Source organism: Pseudonaja textilis, chromosome 4, assembly GCF_049901715.1.
Source record: "Pseudonaja textilis isolate UNSWEBS1 chromosome 4, rPseTex1.2, whole genome shotgun sequence".
Taxonomy (NCBI): Eukaryota; Metazoa; Chordata; class Lepidosauria; order Squamata; family Elapidae; genus Pseudonaja; species Pseudonaja textilis.
In genome coordinates, this window is record NC_141993.1 from 87,703,763 (window position 1) to 87,730,993 (window position 27,231).

The window sequence follows — 27,231 nt, forward strand, 5'->3', positions numbered from 1 at the left end:
CTGAAAGAACTGGAAAAGTTTGTGAGGCCTGAGAGAGAAGGTTCGGCATATCTACATGTAACGTTTGACAAGTCCTGACAAAGAAAAAAGAGGAAAAAGGAGAATGTTTATAACAGAGCTCTTGTTGGTTGCTATTCTCCTGAGCCTTTTGATGCTCTACCTTCTAAGACAATTCTGGTTTCGCAGTCATTATCCTTCGGGATGGCTTCCATTGCCTGCCACCGGAAGCTTATGGAAAGCTGGCATCAGGCTTTATCAAGAGACTCTGTCTAAGGTAACCCTTCTGAATTAATTGCTAAATTAAATCTGTTGCCTTCGGTGAGTTAAGGGATTTGGGGAGAGAACCATGAATCATTTTCCATCGAAAGGTAATGTTGGTTAAAATGATGTGGGCCATCCTTGGTCCATCCTTGGTCCATCCTTGGTCCATCCTTGGTCCATCCTTGGACCATCCTTGGGCCATCCTTGGGCCATCCTTGGGCCATCCTTGGGCATATTGATGTGAACTCTAGGAAGGAATTCCATAAAGACTTCTTGGAGCTCAATCTTCAAGAAGAAAGAGAGATGGACAGAGACGCCATCAGACTTGATTTCAGAATGGTTCTTTCAGTTGTACTGGCAAAGCCAGGTGTAGGCATAGGCTAAACAAGCTACATTTAGAACAGGAGTGTCAAACTCACGGCGTCAGAGCGGTGTCACGTGATGTATTGGGACCTTCACTAAAACTGGGCGTGGGTGTAGGCGGCGCATGACGCATCTCGCCCATAGGCTGGGAATTTGACACCCCTGGTTTAGAGCATCTTAGAAGAGTCTCAGGATTTAGATCTCCCTATTTGTTACAGATTTCTTCTAATTTCACACATGGAAGACTTCAGAAATGAAGGCCTCCGGTATCACTCATTCACCCTTCCTTAATTACAATACCCATTTACACCTTCTGTTTAAGAAGGGTTTTTCCTTCCACTCAGTGGTGGGATTCAAATATTTTTACCACCGGTTCAGTGGGCGTGGCTTGCTGGGCGTGCTTTGTGCGCGTGCACACACTTTGCGTGTGCGTGTGTGTGCCAAATGCTCACTTTGCACAGGTGCAGAGGCGTTCTAACTCCCCTCCTGCAAGCCTGCACGATCCCGGTCGCTTCAGCAGCTGCCGCATGGCGCTCTTCTGTGCCGTACAAAGCAGCTGCGCTTCAAATGCAGAAGCTAAACTTGAGTACAGGAGCCCAGGTGGGCAGGTGGGCCCAACAACAGAGCGGAGGTCTTACTGCTTCACCCAGGAGGTTTCCCTGACACCCAGGAGGCAAAAAGGGGTGTGGGAGAAGGAGCAGGTGGGGGGGCTCTGCCCCCCCCCCATACTCCATTTTTTGCCTTCCTGGGCCCCAGGGAAGCTTTCTGGGAGCAAAAATGACCTCCCCTGGAAGCTTCCCTGAGGACCAGGAGGCAAAAAAAAAATGGGGAAGGGGGTGCTGCAAAAAAAGCCATGCCCACCCAGTCACAAGGCTATGCACACCTAGCCATGCCCACAGGACCATAATACAACAGCCAGCCCAGATTTGTATCTTTTTGTGTGTTTGCAACATCTCATTTTGTAATATGCCCTAGAATAATGATGCATCATAATATGAAATCTACCCATGTCTTCCCAAAGGTGCTTTTTCAAGAGGCAACTTGACTTTTTGTTATTTATTTATTTATTTATTTATTTATTTATTTATTTATTTATTTATTTATTTTATCAGTTGCTTACAAGATAATAGGTATAAGTAAAAACAGTTATGAATACATGGATACACATAAGAAAAATAAAAAAATATATATAAAAGAAACAATAGGACAGGGACGGTAGGCATGTTGGTGCGCTTATGCATGCCCCCTACAGACCTCTTTGGAAAGGGGTGAGGTCAACAGTAGACAGTCTAAGGTTAAAGTTTTGGAGGTTTGGGGAAAAAAAAACCACAGAGTCAGGTAGAGCAGGGGTCCCCAACCACCGGTCCCCGGACTGGTACTGGTCCATGGATCATTTTTTACCAGGCCGCAAAGCTTGGGCGCCACAAGGGGGAGAGAGGGAGAAAAGAGCGCTACGGTATGCCCCAGCACTAGTCTCCCTTTTCCTCTCCTTCTCCTTCTCCCCTGTCAACCACGCACATGCACGCGCGCAGATAAAGCTGTTGCTGTTAGTGTTGCTGCTGCACCATGACCCAGAGGAACAGATTGAGCACAGGCGCTGAAGGAGCACCACGGCATCCATCGCCAGAGCACAAAGAAGCAGCAGCAGCTGCGGCGGCGGTGGCTGCGCCTCCAACTTTCATGGGGAAGGTCATTCCCTGACCAGTCCCGCTTCCCGGCCCATGCTTGCACCCCTCACCCCCCGCTGCCCACTTCCTCACAGGCAGAGGTGGGAATCTGCAAGGAATTTGGGCATGCTTTCTAGCTGGCTGTGCCAAGTCTTTTTTTTTTTGCCTGAGGCTGGAAAGAAGAAGGGCGACAGGTCACTGAGGAAGATGAGAGAGACTGAGAAGGGAGAGAGAAGCCCAGCTAAAGCAGCTCCGTGCTGCTTTAGGGACTAGTAGTAGAAGGTACCGGTCTGTGGAAGAATAAATAATCGTAAAACCGGTCCCTGGTTCAAAAAAGGTTGGGGGCCACTGAGGTAGAGTATTCCAGACATTGACCACTCTGTTGCTGAAGTCGTGTTTCCTGCAATCAAGTTTGGTGCGGTTAACCTTGAGTTTGCTCTTGTTTGTTATGGTTGAAGCTGAAGTATTCATTGACTGGTAGGACATTGCACTGTATGATTTTATATACTATACTTAGATCGGAATGAAGGCGGCGTAGTTGTAGGTTTTCTAGGTCTAGAATTTCAAGTCTGGTGGCATAAGGTATTCTGCAACGAGTAGAGGAGTGGAGAACTCTTCTTGTGAAATATTTCTGGACTTTCTCAACTGTGTTAATATCAGATATGTAATGTGGGTTCCAGACTGATGAGCTGCATTTGAGTATTGGTCTATCAAATGTTTTGTATGCTCTAGTTATTAGTGTAATATTACCAGAGAAAAAGCTACGTAAGATTAGGTTAACAACTCTTAACGCCTTTTTGGCTATGTAGTTACAGTGGGCTCTAGCACTTAGTCATTTCAGATGAGTATTCCAAAATTTTTGACAGAGTTTGGATCATCGACAAGGTCTTGACTATTCAGCCTGTATTTTACTTTCTGCTTTTTTTTGCCAATATGTAGGACAGAGCATTTATTTGCTGAGATTTGAAGTTGCCATTTGTTTGACCATTCTGATACATAGTCAAAGTCTTTTGGAAGGGTAGCAGTATTGTCTGTGGTGTTGAATAGCTTTACATCATCAGCAAAGAGAATGCAGTTGCTCTTAATATGATCACCGAGGTCACTTATGTAGAGTATGAAAAGAGTTGGTCCTAGAACACTGCCTTGGGGGACACCACTGTTGACAGGTACAGAATTTGATATTTTGATAGTGAAACGTCTGCAAAAAAATAACCAAGCTCAACTTCAACCCTGAGCTACAAATATTCTCCTTTATTGGTATTGGGAACATTTTAATTTGGTTCTTTCCAAAATCAGGGGATGCTAAATCTTATGGTTGGCTAAAATGTTGTGCTGCTGTGAATAGGAACTCGGTCTTGAGTTGTTCCAAGAACTGAGCTTGTCAAGTTGTGGAAGTATATTTAAGAATAAAACTTTCTTTTTATCTTGATCCAAACAGCAGATGAAAGAACAAAGCGACACTTCTAAGACCTCTGTGACTCCCTACAGTAGCATATTCAACGATGATGGTAAGTGTTTATAAAATATAGAAGTATTTGTGCTGGACTTCTCTTTGGAAACATTAGATCAGTGTTTCTCAGTCTTCAGCATCTGGATAATGTGTGGACTTCAACTCCCAGAGTTCCACAGCCAACATGATGCTGCCCGAGAAATTCTGGGAGTTGAAATCCACCCATCTCACAGTGGCCAAGGCTGAGAAATGCTGCTGGTTGGGGAATTAATAGATAACAGATAATCAGAGTTGGAAGGGAACTTGTAGGTCATCTAGTCCAACCCCTGCCCAAGCAGGAGACCTTACACCATTTCTGACAAATGGCAGTCCAATCTCTTCTTGAAAGTCTCAAGTGATGATGCTTGACTTCTGTTCCATTGGTTGATTGTACTCACTGTCAGAAAGTTTCTCCTTATTTCCAGGTTAAGTCTCCCCTTGTTCAGTTTCCACCCATTGTTCCTTGTCTGGCCTTCAGAGACCTTGGAAAATAGCTTGATGTCAGCTTTGAAATTCATCTGCCACATTTTTTTTTGAGAGAGAGTTAGAGGAGTTGAAAAGTTCAAGGTTATTCTGTGTGTCATATTAAGAATTTGCAGTTGCAGTTAATTGGTTCTCGTGGTTTATAGAAGTATAGAAATGGGAGGAGAGATGGTGGATTCTGTGTAACGCACAAAAAACTTGGGAAATTGCTTTTGAATGTGCCAGATATGTTCCTAATAAATCAATTGGAGTGATAACGTCTCGGAGCGATTGATATCATGGATACTGTCTGGATGCTTGACATTTATTTCCCAAGTCTAACTTTTTTTTTTTTTGAATGGGCTTGGCTGATGCCCTGGAGTTCTTTTCCCAGAAATGGACAAAGAGCAGCAATCAGCCAAAGTGCACAGGGGAGCGTGTGGGGCCCTCCCTCCAGAGCATTAATTGAACCGGCTTGTTTGGAGGAGATGGTGCGTGCTTTCAGGATGGCAGTAGGAGAAAGAGATTTGGGAGCTATACCGAAGCATTTCAACTCAAGAAGTTGTTATAACCCAGAGGTAACCCAGCTGTCTGAAGAGAAATCTTTCTCTAGCTCCAGGCATATGGCTATTCTGTCAGATTGGAGGGAAGAGAGACAATTGGGCTTGGATTTCTCTCAAGAAGCCAACCCCCAGATTATTCCTGGCAGTCCATCAAGGGCAGATTTACATCAACAGTTCCAGAATTTAAAGATGACAGATTTGGTCTCACAGTCTGTTTGGACGGGTGGAAGCTTGAGACCGCCCATATTCACTTACCCGAATATTGTGAGGAATGAGGAGACTATACAGATGCCAGCTGGAGGAAGCCAGAAAGAAGCATCAACTAACAGAGGTATGTTGCAGCCTTAGAGGCAATCCCCTCATTTCCCAGAAGGAATTTTGCCCCCTGCAGAGAGTATTCCTCCAGGGTGGGGATTTTATCCAGGCCAGGGATGGATTCAATGCCAATGGCAGCCAGCACCAACACAGTGCTGGTCTGAAGGGGGGTTGCCCAGACAGCAGCCACACCCCTTCCACTCGACTAGGGAACCAGGCCACACCCACCTTCCTCCTGGCAACCACAAATGCAGCAAGGCCACAGGGACCCCTATTCCAGAGAGGCACCACCCAGCCAGGATTCAGGGGGCCTACTCAGCCTACATATGCCACCTGGCCTGCTCCTTCCATTCCAGTACAACCTGCAGGAGCCTGGCCTGTGCCACCTCTGCAACCACGACTCAGGCCGGACCGAATGCCCTTTGAGGCCGTGTTAGATGGCCGCCACAAACATTTCAACTACTTCCTCACTCGGATCCGATCCCATATAGAACAATTTGGAGATCAATATGCCACAGAACGTGGTTTGGTTATGGCCATAACAAATGGGATGAATGAAGGGGATGCTTCAGACTGGGTGCCCCAACTACACAACGAACAAGCCCCCGAATTACATGATGTAAATGGATTTATTCAATTATTAAGACTCAGATTTGAAAATTCAGAATGAAGAGAAGTTAATGGAAATGAGGCAAGACAAGCGACCATTGTCAGAATTCATCTGGGACTTTAGAAGGGTCGCAAGCCACCTCATGGATTGGCCTGAAAGAATGACTTTATGCTATTTTAAAAAAGCCATTGATCCAGAAGTAAAGAAGCCCTGTAAAATTAGGGAAATCCCAGAGACCTTACAGTCGTGGTATGCCACCTCCCTCAGCTTAGAGTGCAGCATCAACCCACACAGGAAACCCCTTCCAGCAGCCCTGACTAAGAGAATTGTGGCTAGGAGACCTCCGACTGGACCAGCTGAATCTGCTCATACCCGACCCACCAGGGTGTTGAAATGTTACCAATGTAGCCAAGCCAGTCATAGGGCAGCAGACTGTCTAGCCCCTGCTCCTGTGCCAAAATCTCTGCAGTTGAAGCCTAATACAGCTGTTAGAGGTTGGAAGAATCAAGAAAGACCTCTGGGCAGGGACAGGTTCTCCAAACACAGCTGGGAAAGCCCCCTCTGTGCATATGGGAGCAACAGTCCACCAGACCGACACAACGTCCGTGAAAATCCGACCTGCAAAGACAACCCAATGGTGAGTGATCCCATCATACCTTTTGCAGTCAAGGTCAAGTTAGTGGTACCAAACACAGGGGAGGCCAGGGAGTTAGAAGCTGTCATTGATACTGGGTGTTCCAGATGTCTTATTGTTGAACAATTGGGCATAAAGACTAATTCGCTAAAATGCCCAATCAGATTTAAGAAAGTGGATGGAACCTTAATTGGGGGGCCCCAGCCACTCAATTGACAGAATTAATCAAGATGGAATTAGGGTCCCATCGCAAGCTCATACGCTTCATAGTGGCCCCCAAGATGTCAGAATCAATAATACTGGGACTTGCTTGGTTAGAAAAATGGGCCCCAATGATCAAATGGGAGGATGGATTCAGAAAAATCCTTATTGGACCGGGCCCATTGCCCCCTCTTCCAGCTTGAACCCAGAGCCTGAGCCAGCATCCAGGGCATCCCACCTTCTCCCAGATAACCACCAGGTACCTGACCAATACAAAGATTTGGCTATTCAGTGAAGAAGAGTGTAATGTTTTACCGCCCCATTGAGCCACTGATTGGACCATAGAATTAGAGCCTGGGGCAAAATTACCAAAACCAAAGATGTATTCCATGACGCCTTCTGAAATGGCTGAATTAAGGAAATACATCGCAAGTAATTTGGAACGAGGTTTTATTGAGCTTGCCAAATCAAGATTAGCTGCCCCCGTGTTGTTCAAGGAGAAGAAAGATGGCAGGCTGAGATTGTGTGTTGACTTTAGAGGCATGAACGCAGTATGCGTCAAAAACGTGTATCATCTCCCTCTTATGAAGGACCTTATTGAACCACCTGTCGAAGGGCAGAGTATTCACCAAGCTAGATCTCAGGGAAGCTTGCTACTGGGTCCGCATCAAAGAGGGAGATGAGTGGAAAACTGCTTTTAACTGCCCTCTGGGTAGCTTCCAATTCAAAGTCATGCCTTTCGGACTTCAAGGGGCTCCTGCAGTGTTTATGCATCTCATCAATGAGGTACTACACCTGCACCTTTACCGGGGGGTCCTCGTGTACCTGGTGACATCCTTATCTTCAATGAAACCATGGAAGAACACATTCAATTGGTCTGACAGGTTCTAGAAAAACTTCTAGCTGCCAAATTTTATGTGAAACTCTCAAAATGAGAATTCCACAAAGAGTTGTTAGATTACTTAGGCTACCGAATATCCAACCTGGGGATTGAAATGGACCCCGGAAAGGTGAAACAGTGCTGGATTGGCAACCCCCCAGAACCCGAAACAACTTCAAAGTTTCTTGGGGTTTGCCAACTTCTTTGGACAATTCATTCCATCCTTTGCTGAAGTTTCCCTCCCATTGACAGAGCTATTAAAAACGGGCCCATCACCCACCAAACCAAAACCGAGTCAACCCCTGGCTTGGACTATGGACTGTCAGAAAGCTTTCGAGTCATTAAAACGCCTCTTTGCAACAGAGCTCATCCTCAAGTACCCAGATGTGACCAAGCCTTTTATTGTCCAAACAGATGCAAGTGATGTAGCGGTGGCAGCCATTTTGCTGCAAAATGACTCTCAAGGCTGACTGATGCCTTGTGCTTATGTGTCCAAAAAGCTGACAGATGCAGAGCGAAGGTGGGCAGTCTGGGAGAAAGAAGCATTTGCCATACAATGGGCTTTATTGACATGGAGGCATTTTCTAGAAGGGGCGCCAGAGGCCTTTGAGGTTTGGACTGATCATAAGAACCTCGAGGCTCCAAAGACCCCTAGGAGATTATCGCCCAAACAAGTCCGCTGGGCCGAATATTTCAAGCAATTCAGTTTCAACATTAAATATATCCCCAGAGGGAAAAACATACTGGCGGATGCTCTGTACAGAAAACCTCAGTTTGACAGCCACAGAGAGGAAATAGTACAAGCCTTAATTTCAGATGCTCAATTGGCTGGCCAAGTAACCACTAGAACCCAAGCTAACAGCAACGCCAAATGCCTGGAAGATAAGCTGACTGCGTAATTGAAAACGGCCCTATTGACCAATCCTTGGTTCCTGGAGCATCAAACCAAGTTGACAATGAATGATGGACTAGCTTGGAAAGGGACTAAGCTTTATGTACCTACAACCCTAGACTACTGGTACAAAAGCGTAGCCACGACTCTTGGCTGGGAGACCACTTCGGATTCCTAAAAACCCTACATTTACTAAGAAGACAGTTCTGGTGGTCAAAAATGAAACCTGATGTCGAGGACTATGTAAAAAGTTGTTCAATTTGTGCCACAATGAAACACAGAACTGGAAAGCCCCCTGGCCTCCTGCAACAAGTTGCTGAACCAACCCAATCTTGGGAAGAAATCGCAATGGACTTTATTGTTGAATTACCTAAGAGTGAAGAGAATACGGTCATTTGGACTATAATTGACTTATTCTCTAAACAGGCCCATTTTATAGCCTGCAAAGGGCTTCCATCTGTGAAAAACTTGCAAAGCTGTTCATGAAACATATTTATAGACTACATGATGTACCTTGCAGAGTAATATAAGACAGAGGGGTACAATTTACCGCAAAATTTTGGAGGGAATTTCTGAAATCTATTGGTTCCTCTCAAGGGTTATCTTCAGCTTTCCATTCTGCTTGTAATGGAGCAGCAGAGGGGGCTAACGCCATGATTGAACAATACATTAGATGCTATGTAAATTATCAACAAGAAAATGGGGCTGAGTTATTACCTTTTGCAGAGGTTGCTTACAATAATGCAGTACATAGCAGCACAGGATTGACTCCATTCCAAATCAACACTGGACAACCTCCAGTGGACAACCTCCCTCATCCATGTCCCTGACAGAATGGATGAACTCATTAAAGAAAGGGTAGGAAGATACAAAAAAGCTTTGAACGAAGCTGCAAAAATTTTATAAAAAACAGGCAGATAAATATAGATCCCTTCAACCGCCTTTTAAAGTAGGGGACAAAGTATAAAGTAGGGGACAAGTATATTGTCGACCAAGTATCTTAGGTTGAAACTGCCCAGTAAGAAGCTGGCTCCAAAATTCTTGGGTCCATTCCCAATTTCAAAGATAATCAATCTGGTCACTGTCCAATCCTCGACTATTGGGGAAAATTCATCCAGTGTTCCATTGTAGTTTACTAAAACCAGCTACTACATCGATGATAAGACCACTACCACTCACTCCCCCTAAACTGTTAACAGTACAGGGGGAAACACATTATGAGATTCAAAAAATTCTCGATTCTCGATTACACCATGGCCGATTGCAATATTTGGTCTTATGGAAAGGATACCCCCTCTCAGATGCTAGTTGGGTAAAGAGTTGGGATGTTCATGCTGATCAACTGGTTAACCAATTCCATGAGGATTTGGCCCACAAACCGAAGGATCCTTGTTGGGGGGGAGAGGGGGGTTAAGGATAATGTATTAACCCCTATATGTGTGTTTTTTTCTTTTTTTTTAGGAGGAGTTGTTTTCAAGGGGGGACACCTGTCAGCTTTGAAATTCAGCTGCCACATATATTCAGCTGCCCTGCCTCTCTGTGGCAGCCCCTCAAGTATTGGAAGTCTGCCATCATGTCTCCCCTGGTCCTTCTCTTTGCTGGACTAGCCATGCCTAGTTCCTGTAACCGTTCTTCATATGCCTTAGTCTCTAGTCTCCTAAATAATCCTGGTTGCTCTTCTCTGTACTTTTTCTCGAGTCTCAACATCTTTTTTATAATGTGGTGAACAAAACTGGATGCAGTACTCTAGGTGTGGTCTTACTAAAGCTTTATACAGTGGTATTAGTACCTCACTTGATCTCGATTGTATCCCTCTGTTAATGCAACTTAGGATCGCATTAGCTTTTTTGGCGGTGGCTGCACACTGCTGGCTCATATTTAGCTGGTTGTCCACTAAGATTCCACAATCCCTCTCACAGTTACTGCTATTGAGCCTGGTTTCACCCAGTCTATGTGTGTACTTTTGGTTTTTCTTTCCTAAGTGTAGGACTTTACTTTTCTCTGTATTGAATTTCATTTTATTAGATATGGCCGTGTTCTAGTCTGTCAAGATCCATCTGGATCTTGAGCCTATCTTCTTGGGTGTTACCTATTCCTGCCACTTTAGTATCATCTGCAAATTTGGTAAGTTCCCCTTCTATTCCCTCATCTAAGTCATTAATGTAGATATTGAAGAGCACTGGAAGATGGAACCTTGTGGCACCTCACTGCTTACTTCCCTCCATGTAGACTTAGACCCATTTAGGACTACTTGTTGAGTATGGTTTGTCAGCCAGTTGCGAGTCCATCTAGTGGTGGTGCTATCTATTCTACTTTTTTCTAGCTTACTAAGAAGTAGGTTGTGGTCTACTTTGTCGAATGCCTTGTCGAATTCTGGGAGTTGAAATCCACCCAACTTGCAATGGCTGGGGCTGAGAAACACTGCTGGTTGGGGAATTCTGGGAGTTGAAATCTACCCATCTTCAAGTTGCTAAGCTAAGAAACACTGAACTAGAGTCAACAGGAATACAAATAAACCTATGAATTAGACCTTCAATTCTTTTTGTAACTTTCAGGTGCTTCAAATTAATAAGGCAAAGAAAGGCATATTGAACATGGTTTGTGTGTTGTCAGCTTCCAACTCTCTCTGTTACAGTAAAATAAGGCATTAACATCAAATTACAGTTTTTTGCTTTTTCATAATAATATGAACAGGCCATTTTCTATAAAGATCTATCAGTCTAATCCGTAAAACCCAAAGTCGGAGTTTCATTCTTCTCCACATCAAGCACAAAGTCAATGCTTCTTTTTCCTTTTCTTTCTTATCTTTCCTCGCTTCTCTTTCCCCTCCCTCTTTGCCACTTTTCTATTTACTTTGTATTTTGTATTTTATCATACTTTATAACTCAATAAAAACGTTAACGGAAAGTTTGTGCGTTGACAGCCAGTCTGTACTAGGGACTCTACCACTGAGTTCTATCATGAAGAACCTTATTTTTTTCAGACACTCTATATTTCCATCTCTTTTCCTTGGAGTACTGACTGGGCTGAACAGCTCCACTGCATACTGGAGATGGGTCTCACATGGCTTATTTCTTTTGCTAATGCAAAACACAAAGAAAAAAAATGAATTTAAGATGGAACATTTGTGAGAAAATTAAACTGACAGACTCTTTTGTCCTGGATATGAACTACTTTTTTGGGGGGCTGACTAACTATATTGCATTATTTTATCGCTTGATTTATTTTTGCTTTTATGTCTTTTACTTCTTTTAATGTTTTTAGGTGGAGAACTATTGAAGCAGCAAAAAGAAATTGGGCAGCTTGTTTTGTTAAAGCACGAGAAAGAAAAGAAAGGAAAAGAAAAGAAAGGAGTGGAGAGCCTGGTGGAAGAGGAGGCCCCTCGGCTGGTTGAGACTTTCACACGTGTAAATGGTAGGTAGCACTTTTGTTGTTGGTAGTTGCAAAGTTGTGTCCGACCCATCGCGACTCCATGGACAATATTCCTCCAGGTCTTCCTGTCCTCTAGGAGATTACATTGGCTCTTATTTTGCTCTACTTAAGTGTCTATGGAGTCTCTGCATGCTTTGAAATACAATTTGGCACCTTTCAGTAACATTCTAATATATATATTTATCTCTATCTCTGTGCTCTATCTGTCTCTCAGTCTCCCTCTCTCTCTCTCTCTCTGTCTCTCAGTCTCTACCTCTCTCTCTCGATATATATATCTTTCTCTCAGTCTCTCTCTCTCTCTCTCTCTCTGTCTGTCTGTTTCTCAGTCTCTCTCTCTCTATCTGTCTCTCAGTCTCTACCTCTCTCTCTCGATATATATATCTTTCTCTCAGTCTCTCTCTCTCTCTGTCTGTCTCTCAGTCTCTACCTCTCTCTCTCTATATATATCTTTCTCTCAGTCTCTCTCTGTCTGTCTGTCTGTCTCTCAGTCTCTCTCTCTCTCTGTGTGTGTCTCAGTCTCTACCTCTCTCTCTCTATATATATATCTTTCTCTCAGTCTCTCTCTCTCTCTGTCTGTCTCTCACTCTCTCTCTCTCTATCTGTCTCTCAGTCTCTACCTCTCTCTCTCTATATATATATATCTTTCTCTCAGTCTCTCTCTCTCTCTCTGTCTGTCTCTCAGTCTCTCTCTCTCTCTCTGTCAGTCTCTCTCTCTCTCTCTCTATCTGTATCTCTGTATCTCTATCTCTTTGTCTTTTTGTCTCTCTGTTTCTCTCTCTCTCTCTCTCTGTCTGTCAGTCTCTCTCTCTCTCTATCTCTGTATCTCTATCTCTTTGTCTTTTTGTCTCTCTGTTTCTCTGTCTCTCAGCTCCTCCCTCCCTCCTTCCCTCCATCTAACTGAATCTAATCAAATCTAATAGAATCTAATAGAATCTAATCCAATCGAATCGAATCGAATCGAATCGAATCAGGTTGGTTCCACCATAAATTCCAAACTTATATAGGTAGTCCTCAATTTAAGACCACAGTCAAGTCCCAAATTTCCATGGCTAAACAGGACAGTTGTTAAGTGAGTTTTGTCCCATTTTATGACCTTTCTTGCCACAGTTGTTTAGTCAATCATTATGGTTGTTAAGTTACTAATACGGTGGTTAAGTGAGTCCAGCTTTTTCACGGACTTTCGCTTGTCAGAAAGTCACAAAAGGTGATCATGCGATCTCAGGACATTGTGACCATCATAAATATGAACCTGTTGCCAAGTGCCCCAATTTTGATCTCGTGACCCTGGGGATGCTGCAATGGTCTCAAGTGTGAAAAACAGTGAGAAATCACTTTTTTTCTGTGCTGTTGTAACTTCGAATGGTCACTAAACAAATGGTTGTAATTCAAGGATTACCTATACAGGTAGTCCTCGACTTGCAATAGTTCACTTAATGACCATTCAAAGTTACAGCAGCATTGAAAAAAATGGCTTATGACCATTTTTCACAGTTATGACATCATCCCATGATCACGGGTTCAAACTTCGGATGCTTGGCAACTGGTCCATACTTCAGCGTCCCAGAAAACCTCCACTACAACAAATAACTCTGAGACAGGCATCTTCTCAAAAGTTCTGTTTTCTTTGGATAGTAAACTGGCACATCTGGGAAATCCCAAATCTGAAAGTTCTGGGCTTCCTTGCAATAAGTAAAAATTACAAATCCATCCCCTACACCCATCATCGCAATGCCCCAATCACCATCCGTCCCAACTGAAGACTTCCCCTCACTTACGTGCAAAATAACATGACCTTGAATTAGAAAAAAAGAATGTTATTATGTCTAATCACATACACTCCAAGAAACTCCCCCCCTCCCATTTTTCCCAGGCTCAAGAAAGCGGCAGTGTGGAAGCATCTGGTCTCAATATGGCTTCCAAAGCTGACACTTATGACCACTGATGTGTTCCCATGGTCACGTGATCCCCTTTTATGACCTTCTGACAAGCAAAATCAGTGGAGTAGCCAGATTCACTTCACAATTGCATTACTCACTTATCAATTGCAGTGGTTCACTGAGCAACTGTGGCAAGAAAGGTTGTTAAATGGGGCAAAACTCACTTAGCCAATGTCTCATTAAACAACAGAAACTTTGGGCTCAGTTGTGGTCCTAATTGGAGTACTACTTGTATTAAGAAGAAAGTGGAAAATATTTCATCAATCATTTCATTTTCAGGGCAGCCCTTTGACCCTTTGAATGCCATCATTGCTTCCCTTTGCAAAATGGTTTGGACTGTGAGTTTCAGTGACCGTTCCCCTCTTGAAGAGAAGGACAGTCAACAATTGATAGACGCCATTGAATCTGCTGTAAAATCTGGAGGTAGCTTTGTTTACGCTGTAAGTTATTCTTTGCTTTATGACTGAGACAGGCAATTCTACACAAAACTTTTGGAGAGCCGTTGCGATGATCTTAAGGGGCGAAGGTGAAAAGAACTGTAATCTAATCTTTTCCCAAGTAGAGTTTGTGATTGGAGTAGACAATCAAGTTTCATGTGAGGTACTAATACCACTCTATAAAGCCTTAGTAAGTCCACACCTAAGAGTACTGCATCCAGTTTTGGTGACCACACTATAAAAAAGATGTTGAGACTCTAGAAAAAATGCAGAGAAGAGCAACCAGGATGATTAGGGGACTGGAGATTAAATCATATGAAGAATAGTTACAGGAACTGGCCTTGGCTAGTCTAGTAAAGAGTAGGACCGGGGGAGACATGATAGCAAAATTTGAGGGGCTGCCAAAGAGAGGAGGGGTTCACACTATTTTTCAAAGCTTCTGAAGGCCAGGCAAAGAGTAATAGATAAAAATTGAACAAGGAGAGATTCAACCTAGAAATAAGAAAAAAAATTTCTGACAGTGAGAATGATCAACCCATGGAAGTTGCCTTCAGAAGTTGTGGGAGCTTCATCACTGGAAGCTTTCATGAAGCGAATGGACTGCCATCAGTCAGAAATGCTGTAGGATCTGCTTGAGCGGGGGTGGGGGGTGGACTAGATGACCTACAAGGTCCCTTCCAACTCTGTTAATCTGAGAGGGAGGGAAAGACAGAGAGGAAGGGAAAGAGAGAGAAAGGGGGAGATGAGGAGAGAGAGAGAGAGAGAAGTTGTGGGAGCTTCATCACTGGAAGCTTTCAAGAAGAGACTGGACTGCCATTTGTCAGAAATGGTGGGGGGGCTGAACTAGCTGACCTACAAAGTCTCTTTCCAACTCTTTTAGTCTGTATAATCTGTATATAGACCAATGGTGGGATTCAAAAAAATTTACTACCGGTTCTGTGGGCGTGGCTTGGTGGGCGTGGCAGGGGAAGAATACTGTAAAATCTCCAGTCAGAGGTGGTATTTGCCGGTTCTCCGAATACTCAAAATTTCCGCTACCGGTTCTCCAGAACTGGTCAGAACCTGCTGAATACCCACCTCTGATATAGACCAAGACAAGAGAAACCATTCAGTTTAGCTGATGGAGAAACTTTTATTCTACAGTTTTACTTTCTTACAATTCCTACATTAAAACGTACAGTTGCCTGTATCTTCCCCTCCGTTCTTCTTTCGCTCACTCCTATTGCATTACAGGTAGTCTTCGACTGACGACCAGAATGGAGCCCAACATTTCTGTTGCTAAGCGAGATATTGGTTCAGTGAGTTTTGTCCCTTCTTATGACCTTTCTTGCCACAATTGTGAAGTGAATCTCAGCAGGTGTTAACACAGCTGTTAAGTAAATCTGGCTTCCAGGTTGACTTTGTAGAAAAGAAGGCATAAAATGTACAACTTTGTTTCTCAGAAGGTCCCAAAGGGTGATCACATGACCCCAGGACACTGCAACCGTCATATATATGAGTTGTAAGTCGAGGACTACCTGTATTTATTGGTGTGTAATCGAATTCATAAAGATTGGCAGATAAAAGATGTGGAGTGACAGAGTTCAGTCTAGACATGGGCCTAGATGTGACGGTAGATCAGTGATGGCAACACTTTTTGTTGTGATGTGTCGGCACTCACAATGCAATGTGCCCTGCCCCCCCGCACATGCGCATGCAACATCCCCACCCACTTACCTGCACCGCACATGTGCGTGCCTCCCAGCTGATTTTCGGCCCACTTGAGGCTGTTTTCGCTCTCCCAGAGGCTCCCAGAGCCTCTGCAGCCTCAGGAAGCTGAAAAACGGGCCTTCTGGAAATACCGGAAGTGCCCATTTTCTGCCTCCGGAATGCCTCTGGAGCCAAGGGGAGGGTGTTTTCGCCCTCCCAGAGGCTTGAGGGAAGCCTCTGCAGCCTCAGGAGGCTGACAATGGGCCCGTTTTCTGCACTTCTGGTATTACAGGAAGTCATGAAACGGGCCTATTATTCCTCCTGAAAAGCCTTGCAAAGGCTTTTTCCAAGCCTCTGGGAGGCCAAAAAAGGCCTCAAACCAGCCAAAAAATCAGCTGTGAGACACGCGCATGTGCAGTGAGGTAAGCTAGCCTGCGACTCACGTGCCAGCACAAATAGCTCACGTGACTTGTGGCACGCTTGCCATAGGTTCGCCATCACGGCCATAGATGTTCATAGAGAATGCATCTGAAAATAAAGCTGCTCTTATTAAGAAATTAATGGCCCGTTGTGGATTGGCCCTAGCAGGTATTGGACTCTCAATAGTGACATTACTTTTCTTATGTTTTCTCTGTAGTTACATAAACAGTTCTCATGGCTCATGAAGTATTTCCCAGGGCCACAGAAAAATGCCCTGTCTAGCAAGGAGCTGGTGCTTTCCTTTATAAAGAAGGTGATACAGAAACACAAAGAAGCAAAGGCAATGAAGGAGCCACAAGATTTCACTGATTTTTACTTGTCACAAATGGAGAAAGTAAGTACCAGTTGCTTGTATATGACACGGTAGCAGTGTTCCACTCTCTGAGGCGCTGCCACAAAAAAAAAGAGGGAGTCAACTTGTTTTCCGAAGCAACAGAAGGCAATACAAGAAGCAATGGATGAAAACTAATCCAGGAGAAATTTCCTGAGAGGGAGAACAATTAACCATTGGAACGTTTTTCCTTCAGAAGTTGTGAATGCTCCAACACTGGAGGCTTTTAAGAAGAGACCGGATAACCATTTGTCTGGAATGGTGTAGGGTCTCCTGCTCAAGCAGGGGGTTGGACTAGAAGACCTCCAAGGTCCCTTCCAACTTTGTTATTCTGATTTTCTTACTGCTGTGTATTTTGCAAAAGGGGCTAGTCAAAGGAATTAATATATTCCTCGATGTGCTGAATTTCTTTAAATGCCAAGAGGTCATCTGAGTTTCTCTGTATCACACTTATTTTTGGAACTCTTGCTTGTTGCGTTTTCCCACATTTCTCTTTGTCTCCATGTTTATTTGTGAATAATGGAAGGTGATTGACACCTAAACATGGATTGAAAACACATGGGAAAAGCATCAAAAGTCGGGGATACTTTGAAGGGCAATGAAGAACATGAGTTGTGAATGACAATGAATGACCTGGGAGTTTAAATAATAGCTGGTTGGCCTTTAAGGATTTCGTTTGTGTAGAAGCAAAAAGTTGGAAGGGGCTATTGAGTTACACTCCTTCCTCAGTGCAAGAATCAGAATAAGAGCATCTGTAACAGACGTCTGTCCAGATCCAGCAATGTCTTAATGAAGAATCATATAATAATCAGCTTACTATAGGTCATTTCTCAAGGTCATTTGTTTCTGGAGCATTTGTAAGTGAAGATTTGCGACTGAATGTCAGTGAAGATTCTGAGTTGAAAAGACTTTGAAGCTAAATGCCTTTGTCCATTAAAATGATATGCTCTTTTCATCCAAATCTACATACAACTAGTGATTTGCCATAGGTATAGATTTGAGTGTTTCACACTGTTGGGATAAAACAGCTTGTAATTGGCTAAACAGAATGAACTAGGAATGAATATGAGTAAGAACAAGGATCCTAAAATCATTCTAATTGGTCAAGCCTGATTTATTGCAAAAGTATTTGCCCTTGTAACTATAGGGGAATGGGGCTTATTCCAACCTTATCATTTGGGGTGACAAAAAGGTAGGTTGTCATCTGGGTACCACTCAAAGATGAAGAGTAAATGAAATTCTATTCCACTGCTACATCCCTTGTCTCTACCTGTAGTGGAATCACAATATGTTATTGCTACTCCTTAAAAGTTTTTGAAGAGCATTCAGATATCGTCCTACAAGGGCATAAACATAGAGTCAAACATAAACATAGGGTCAAAAGTTGAAAAGTTGAAACTACATTTTTCCTCCCTTGCCTTTACGGTCCAGGAAACTAGGGAAGGTCTCTTCTTGTGATGACCCAGAGTATCTCAGAAATATAACAAAACCCAAAACGTAACTAAAAGTCCCTTCAATGCCTTCAACTTGGCTTCACTGTTTAATGGTTCACAGTGGAGGAGTAAGCTATTTTCAAAATAACATTTCAAAGGAAAGAAACACAGTTCACATTCAAAGAGTCGACAACAAAGCAAAAACCAAAAACAAACCACACTGAATAAAGTTCCTCGACAGACCAGGATAGATAATTGCCAACTTCAGGAAGATAACCAGGGACAGTCCGTTGGAAGAACGCCAACCAAGATAAACCTTCTTTAGAAATAAAACACTAATTTGTCTCTAGTGTCTGTTAGCACACAGGTCCACACTCTTATGCAAATCTCCCACTTGCAACCCATGAACAGGATCATGGCCCTCTCCTCCCAAGTAGACCATGTTTTTCCTTGATCCTCTCCTCCCTGCATACCCTAGGATGGATAGAGGATGGACCTGGGTCCTCTTCTGACTGCTGAGCCGGCCTCTGCCCTTCCCCAGCCTCCTCCACAACCTCTGGAGCCACACTTCCACTCACTGTTGGCTGTTCCTCCTCTTCCTCAGAATCAGTCTCCACCATGTTTGCCATGGCCTGCATTTCTTCTCTGGGCTCAGCTGCCTTTAATCTGATTGTTCCCCGATTGCAGCTTTTTCTCCTGTCTCCCACTACCATTGCAATGCTTTCTGTCAAGTTCAGGGGAGCTGTAATCATAGGAGAACACAAGACACCTCAATTATAGGTGCTTCATCCAAGGTTTCAGCCACTAATTGGCTACTGGGCTATGTTGTAACTGTGACAAGATAGATTAGGATTTAATGTTACAGCCCAGGATCCATTTTGTAAGATGCAAAGAAGCACTTGGAGGACTAGAATAAAGCTGGTCAACAAAAAAGGGACGAATGGAAGAATCTGGATATAATGCTTCTGTCCTCTTCTACAAAGTAACCTAGGCTATTAATATCGGCATAGCACAAAAAAAAAACCACCTGATATTCAACAAATGGCAAGAACCTTGCTTTTCCATCAGACCAGTTAGCCCCTAGGCAGGCTGACACATCTGCCAAAGCCAGATGTCTAATCTGCCCTGTAGCCAAAGCCATATGGACCTGAAGGACAGGGAAGAAAAAGTAGGAGTCATATTAACTTAAAGATGCCAATAAAAATGTGGTCCATTCTCATTTTGGTTCACCTTGCTGCCTCACTGTCACACTGGGTGTTGAAGCCCATAGCAAAAAGTGTGAGACCCTCCTTTAACACCAGTACAGTTTGAAAAGCATTCACAAAAATCGGGTGTAAATGGGAGGTTGTTGGGGAGGTATAAGATGGGAAGAGTTTCTTAAAACAGGATCTGAGAAATATTTTTCTAAATTCATAACATGGTCACAGTTCCAACAGAAGAGCAACCCTCTATAGATCAGGGTTGAACTGTGGAGTCTTTGAGTTTGGTTGTTGGCTTGCTGATGTTTCACGTTACCTAGCTGGGTAATAAAATGTCTGCAAAACAAATAACAACCGAATTCAGAGAGTTTGGTTTAGTTTACTTTATTGTCATTGCACCTCGTACAACGAAATTAAATGCCATCTTCAGTGTATGTGATAACTATAAAAATAAAACACAAACACACATCCCTTGCATTGTGATATTGCATTAATATTGCACTACAGAGTAGAATTCAGTAGAGTTACTGCCCTGGATAGAAGCTGTTTTTCAGCCTATTTGTCCTTGTTTTTATTTAGTACCGTCTGCCAGATGGTAATAGTTCAAAAACTATTGCACCAAAGATCGTAGTACATTTTTAGTGAATGTATCATGTTGTAGAACAGGGAGCAGCACAGATGATTACAACAAGGTTTGGGAGACCAGGCAATAACTTTTAAACGACATTTTCTTTTCTTTTGCCGCAAACAGAGCAAAGGTGGCCAGAATACCATCTACAATGAAGAGAACCTGGCTGAATGTATTTTCAACTTCCTTATCTCGTCTGCAGAATTGACTGCAATCACTCTGCAGTGGGCACTGCTTTTGATGGCATCTCATCCAGATGTTCAAGGTGAGGGAGAGGTAGACCATGGGAAGAAGATTGTGGTTGATCCCAGGTAGATCAAAGGGGGTGGGATTTCATTTTAACACAGCACCTAAGAGTGGCGAAATCTTTCCCCCTGGAAAAAAAAAAGAAAATTAAGAAGGAAACTGTTCTTCTAAATACCCGCTTGAACTGGGCTTGGCAGCCTAAACTTCTCAAGAAGTTGCTGTAAGTGAAAATGTATAATTGCTCCCAGCTGCATTCTTGGAGGGTAGGGTGGCATTTGATGAGAAAATGATTGCACTGGTAGCTTCTGAAGAATTGTTCCTGGAGATTTTACAAAGTAAACCTGAGTAAAATGAGTATTAGGCACAGACAAGTTGCAACTTGGAGGAATGGTTTAAGCTATTTTTTTTGTGTGTGTAACGAGCAGAAGACATAGTAAACATAATTTTGGCTCTCTCCTTGTACATAATTCTCCACCACCTTAAAATGTTGTCATTTTCACTCACCTCTTATAAGGTGAATTCTTTACCAATTTGGGGGGAACTTTATCTGATGGGAGAATGTTTGATTAACGTTAATAATTCCTTCTGGTCTCATTTTTCTTCTGAAATACTTGTAGCTCCACGGAATGGGAGCCTAGGGTTTCTTTCACACCACACACTAAATTAGTTCTTTTTCTGGGTTTGACTAATACAGCCCAGCTCTACCGTAGCTTATTGGACTGGATTCACATAATAGATTAAGACCAAACCAAAACCACTAACCTGTCGGAGAGAAACTGGCAGAGTCAGGGGGAAGAGTCAAATAGGGAATTAGTTTAGAGTCTCTATATAGGGTGAAGTCCAACCCCCCTTGAATGCTATTGAACGTTATTAGAGTTTTACCCAGGAGCAAACTGTTAGTCTGAGAAAGTCCTTGTGTATCGGTTTGAGCAAAAAAAGCCTTCACGTGTTCATGCCTGACATTACCCACATTAATATCAACTAACTTTGGAAAGTTATCTATGTAAGTAGCCGCATCTTCTGTTAATACAGGATAAACCCAGGGCTCGACAGGATGTCTCAGGTCAGCCTTATCAGCTGGACCAGAATGGAACGTAACCAGATAAACTAATTCAACTTTATAATGCCTTGGTAAGGCCACACTTGAAATACTGCATCCAGTTTTGGTCGCCATGATGTAAAAAAAAGATGTTGAATCTCTAGAAAGAATGCAGAGAAGAACAACAAAGATGATTAGGGGACTGGAGGCCAAAACATATAAACAGCAGTTGCTGGAATTGGGTATGCCTAGTTTAATGAAAGGAAGGGCCAAGGTAACATGATAGCAGTGTTCCAATATCTCTCAGGGGCTGCCACAAAGAAGAGGGAGCCAAGCTATTCTCCAAAACACCTGAGGGCAGGACAAGAAGCAATGGATGGAATCAAGGAGAGAAGCAACTTAGAACTAAGAAGCAATTTCCTGACATTTAGACAAATTAATCAGTGGAATAACTTGCCTCCAGAAGTGGTGAATGCTTCGACGCTTGAAGTTTTTAAGAAGAGATTTGTCTGAAATGGTATAAACCATAAAATGGTTTCCTGCCTAAGCAGGGGGTTGGACTAGAAGACCTCCAAGGTCCCTTCCAACTCTGTTATTCTATTCTATCTGGATAGGAAATTCTCCCTGCCTATCCATAAGGTTCCGACATGACCCATTCATATTCTAACTTGATTGTAAAGCTACATTAGTAGAATCTTGCAAGTTTGAAGTCTCAGGTCTTCTGCCATCTCCTTTACAGCCCAGGAAACTAGAGAGGGTGCCTTCTGAGTTTCTTGCTCCACCCACTATCCAGTTGCAGGTTATGTCCTCTCTTATTTGACCAATTTTCTAGGCAGCATCTCCTCTACCTGTCTCACGAGGTCTTTTCAATATACCATCATCCTGCCTTCCAGATGGGCTGTAAAGGATTTTCCATGGATATATTGGCTTGGAATATTGGGAGCTGTGCTTCTATCCATCTGAGAAAGATTAGCCTGAGAAATTCAGATTTTGACATCATGTAGCAACAGAAGTTGGCATATGCTATAGGGCAGGGGTGGGATCCGACAGGGTTAACTACCAGTTTGGTCATTTACGAGGTTCGGTGATTTACAATGTGCTTCCCTGCATGCTGCCGGCACATGCCTGTAAATCGTCATCAGCATGCTGCGTGCAAAGAAGCAGCCTTTCAAAAAGCCTTTTTTTCCTGCTTTTTAAACTGCAGCTGTGCCTCACACGGCAGCTGAAGTCAGGAAAAAATCAGGAAATAAAGGTCAAGTAAGAGCCTTTGTGGGCAGGTGGGCAAAAACCAGTTCTATGTCTGCTGCTCTTCAGAGCTACCAGTTCTACAGAGGTGGACAGAACCAGTAGAAACCCACCCCTGGTGGTGGGATTCAAATATTTTTACCACCAGTTCTATTGGCTTGGCTTGGTGGGCACGCTTTACACGCAGGCATGCACTTTGCATGAGCGCACCAAACATGCACTTTGCACAGGCGCAGAGGCACTCTAGTTCACCTCCTGCAAGCCTGCAGTCTCCCGGTCGCTTCAGCAGCTGGCGTGCAGCACTCTTCTGTGCCACGCAAAGCAGCTGCACTTCAAATTCAGAGGATAAAGATGAGAATGGGAGCCCAGATGGGCGGGTGGGCTCAACAGCAGAGCAACGGAGAAAACGGGTTCCGTCTCTGCTGCTCATCGTTGCTACCGGCTCTGTAGAACCGGGGCGAACCGGCAGAATGCCACCACTGCTAATAGACCCAGGTTCAAATCCAGCTTCACTGACATTGATCTGTGGGATTCTTGCAGTCCAACCTTAGCAGGATTGTTGTTATGGCAAGTTACTAACTAGGCCTGCCTTACTGTGCAAATGTGACATACGAACTAAAGTAAAATGTCTCCCCCACTTTCATTTTTTTCCCCCAGATAAAGTCCATAAGGAGATAGAAAAAGTTTTGGGTTCTTCAAATGCTGTCAGCCATCAAGATTGGAAGAAACTACCTTATACCAGTGCTGTGATTCATGAGATCCAGCGAACCAAAGAAGCATTCTTATTCAGAATCATCAAACAATGCACAAAGGACATGAATATCTTTGGTTTTCTTGCTCCCAAGGTATAGAACAATGCAGGGGTAGGCTGCTGCGGGTTCGCAGGGGTTCAGGAGAGCCCCTCGCTAAGATTCTGTGCAGTTTAGAGACCCCCCCAAATGCAACTCCTGGCTGGCCCTGCCCACTTCAACCCTCCCCTCCCAGGAGTCCCTACGTGGCCTGTCTTGGAGGTAGGGCGCACACAGAGGCTGGGGAGGGCAAAAAACAGGCCTCCTGGAAGTTCGGGAAGGCCAGAAATGGGCCTGTTTCCAGCTTCCAGAGAGCCTCCGGAGCCTGGGGAGGCCGTTTTCACCCTCCTGGAGGCTCGAGAAAAGCCTCCGGAGCCTGGGGAGGGCAAAAATACCCCCCACTGTGGTGCAGGCTGACTAGGCCAAACCCACCATGGCCACGCCCACCCAACAACTGGGCGAAAATTTTTGAAGCCAACCCCTGGAATATATGGTGATATATCAATGAGTGAATGAATGACTGAATAAATGAATGAAAACATGGCTCCTATATATTCTACCGGTGACTCTGTAGTGGTCCCTGCCCCGTGAAACACTCCTTCTCCAAGAATGCAGTAGGCCCCTATCCTTCTAGCCTTGAAAAGTTGGCTCTTTCCACAAACACTGAGTTAAGGCGAGCAAAATTAGAACATTGAAGGATGGAGGGGAATTTGCCTTTGGGATGTTGGGAGTTTTCGTTATAATTTTATGGATTTTGACCATTAATTTACAAGGTTATGGCATATAAAATGGGTGACATTAAAGATATTTTAAATAAATAACTATTCATAGCCCTTATTGCATCAGTAATGAGATTCATGTCAAGAAGAAGCAGTGATACCTTCTAAAGACTTTCTAAATTAGTTCGTGAACAGCTGCTAATTTCTTCTTTTCATAGAATCCTAGAGTTGTAAAGTATTGTAGGCCAGTGGTGGGATTCAAATTTTTTTTTAGTACCAGTTCTGTGGGCATGACTTGGTGGGCATGGCAGGGGATGGTTACTGCAAAATCTCCATTTCCTCCCCACCCCACTAACCTGCTTTCCAGCTCTGTTCGCCTGTGCAGGGCAACCAAAGAAGACCCAGCCGATCAGCTGGGACTCAATGGGAGGCCGAGAAGAGATGGGGGCAGGGCCAGTTAGAGGTGGCATTTCCCGGTTCTCCGAACTACTCAAAATTTCCACTTCTGGTTCTCTAGAACTGCTCAAAACCTGCTGAATATCACCTCTGCTGTAGGCCAACTATTGACATCTAATCCAAGCCCTTCTCAGTGCAACATTCACAAAAGCATCTCAGATAGATGATCCTCAAACATTGTTTGAAGACTTCCAGTGAAGCGGTACTGAAATTTCCATGTAGTTTCCTTCCCCTTCTCCCCAGTAATGGCTACCCCCTACCTAGCTCGTGGGGTTTGTGAGGACTTAAAAAACAAATAAACAGGAAGAGTATAATATTACTTTGTACATGATGATGTTACCTAGTTAGGGTAATGAAACTTCTGCAAGAAAACAAACAAGCTTAGAGAACACCAAGGACCCCTTATTTTATACATGCTCAGAATGAGTTTTGGCCACCTCTGTTTCATAAGAGACACGACAAATTGGTTTCAATTCAGATGTGCCAGAGAAATATACTATGCTTAATTTCAAATTGGTGAAGTTTGCACACCTTGTGTGAAAAGGGCTCAAAACCTGGTCCTGTGAAAGTGAGGAAGTAATTAGAAATGGGATAATTTGGATGCCTTGAGTTAACTTTTTTTTTAAATTACTTCCAGGGAACGTTTATTAACCCAGATCTGAATTCAGTATTACTTGATCCCAAACTATGGGAGACACCTGAAAAATTCAACCCAAGTCATTTTTTGGACAAGGATGGACAATTCGTTGCCAAAAAAGAATTTCAGCTCCTTGCTGGTGGTAAATATGAAAATGATTTATTATCATCGAGACAGTGATTTTTATTTTAAATAGGAAACCTGTGTTTTGTTTTCAAAGACAAAAGGGATATTTAGATCATGTGGCAGGACTTGGAGATCAGTTGCGAGTCTCTGACTTATCTGTTTCTATATATATAAGTTGAATTTTTTCAATGTTCTATAACTTGACTAGTGAAAGAACATTTGTGTGTGTGTGTGTGTGTGTGTTGCAAAAATAGAGACATGACAAGGTTCATGAGTCATGCTAAATTATTTTTCATTGAATGAATCGTATGCTAGTTGGCCAGATTTTTCACAACCCACTAAACTAGAGAAGTTGTTGTGGTTCACCAGCAGCCGGTGCAGACGGCGGCAGAATCGGACAGTGGGGAAGAATGGGGACCAGTCCGGGGGTCTGGGGAGGACTCAGACGAGGGTCCTGCATCTGATGCAGAGATGGGGCCAGGACCATCTGGGATTTGTGTGCTGACTCTGCAGCCTCCAGAGCCTGGTAGCAGTGAGGCAGAGGATCAAGGGGACCCAGTGCGCGTATGCGCAGAGCTGCTAGAAGGCAAGAGCAGCTGAGACAAAAGGGGTGACTCAGGAGTAAGGCTTGGCCGATGGGCATGCATGTCCAGTCTGTTGGGTGCTTGGCAACTGGCATGTATTTACAACAATGTCCTGAGGTCATGTGACCACCATTTGCAACCTTCCCAGCCAGTTTTTGACAAGCAAAGTCAATGGGGGGGAAGCCAAATTCACTTAATGACCATGGGATTCACTCAACAACTGCAGTGATTTGCTTAACAGTCATGGCTTGAAAAAGTTGGCAAAATTAAGCACAATGTACAACATTCTTGCTTGGCGATGGAAATTCTGGTGCCAATTGTGATAGTGTCAGGGCCCCATTTAAATCATGAGTCGTAAGCCAAACTTCCAAAACTTAAAAGAAGATTTATTAGGACTAAACATGCCAGCACCGCCTGGGTGTAGCTGACTCTGAGCCACATCAATCATTGTCACCCTTGACCCTGGTTTTCCTCCAGGTGTATCATAGTTCATATTCTCCAATGGGACACATCCGTAGCCAAGAGTCATCAATCATGCTCTCCAGTTAGAATTTTGCACGGCAGAAACTTTGGTCACCTAGAAACTATCTTTGAAAACATTTATGGAATGCAAGCTGCCCACTGTTCCCCACTCCCTTTCTGTTGGCAACTCTAAAATGACCATAAAAATATTTTATGAGTTGACAGTAAGTTGAGGACTATCTGTATTGCATGAAGTTTTACAATAGATCCATTCAGGAATAACCTTAAGCAAGTTGGGGGAATGAAAATGGTCTTCATATACTAAGAAAAAAAATGACACATGTCATGACACAACCAATTCCTGGAACAATGTCAGATGATGTGGTAAAAGATTCTCAATATTATCATGAATTGTTGTTTCATGATTGTTTCATAACGATGCCTCCCATTTCCTCCACAGAGTCAGATGGGTCTTTAGAGGATAAATTAGCAAGAGCTGCGTCCTTTACCTTCTTTATAAATCTGCTCAAGATATTCGTCTTCAAGTTACCAGAAGGAGAGAAGAAAACCAGCGAAAAAACTAGAATTGGGTTGACAACGTGTCCTCATTCTTATAAAATCTGTGCTGTTCCTCACCACAAGACATCCTAAATTCTAATTATCAATAGCACACTCCGATTTTACAATAGCCTTTTCCCACTGTGAGGTTCAATCTCAACTTACTCAAATCAATCTTGAGTAGAAATTCACAGAACGAATTGGCTCTTTGACAGATTGGATTGCCGAGTCTGTGATGATTGCCTGATATATTCTTCCTTGTTTGACACTACTAATTTAATGTACAATATTTGGTTCTTTGCAGTGCATAGCACTTTCTGATTATATGCCATGAAGTCATTTTTAACTCAAGGCACCATAAAGATAGATTTTGTCCATGATAATGTATCCCTAACCTGTTCTTTCAGATATCCATTGGTGCATTCATCATAGTGTAATACATGACAATAAATTCTCTTTGGGTCTTTG

At 43.4% G+C, this 27,231-nt stretch overlaps 1 protein-coding gene across 2 annotated transcripts; it reads left to right on the forward strand.

Annotated features, from left to right (window-relative positions):
- LOC113451774 (cytochrome P450 2J2-like) lies at positions 1 to 27,231 on the forward strand. 2 transcript variants are annotated; one of them, XM_026723154.2, is made up of 9 exons: positions 1 to 274; positions 3,730 to 3,799; positions 11,602 to 11,751; positions 13,986 to 14,146; positions 16,470 to 16,646; positions 20,027 to 20,168; positions 23,091 to 23,278; positions 25,034 to 25,175; positions 26,666 to 27,231. In XM_026723154.2, exons 1-9 carry the CDS (start codon positions 104 to 106, stop codon positions 26,854 to 26,856), a joined length of 1,392 nt encoding a protein of 463 aa, XP_026578939.2. In that variant the 5' UTR covers positions 1 to 103; the 3' UTR covers positions 26,857 to 27,231. The 2 variants fall into 2 exon arrangements, with proteins under 2 accessions (XP_026578939.2, XP_087789750.1); XM_087933624.1 differs by having other exon boundaries at positions 3,733 to 3,799.

What these genes read in the sequence shown, in the direction of transcription:
- LOC113451774 (XM_026723154.2), top strand. Translation starts at nt 104, where the DNA reads ATGTTTATAACAGAGCTCTTGTTGGTTGCTATTCTCCTGAGCCTTTTG. An exon ending in ATCAAGAGACTCTGTCTAAG is followed by an intron (nt 275 to 3,729) that starts GTAACCCTTCTG and finishes TGATCCAAACAG; the next exon opens with CAGATGAAAGAACAAAGCGA. An exon ending in GAGGTAGCTTTGTTTACGCT is followed by an intron (nt 14,147 to 16,469) that starts GTAAGTTATTCT and finishes TTTTCTCTGTAG; the next exon opens with TTACATAAACAGTTCTCATG.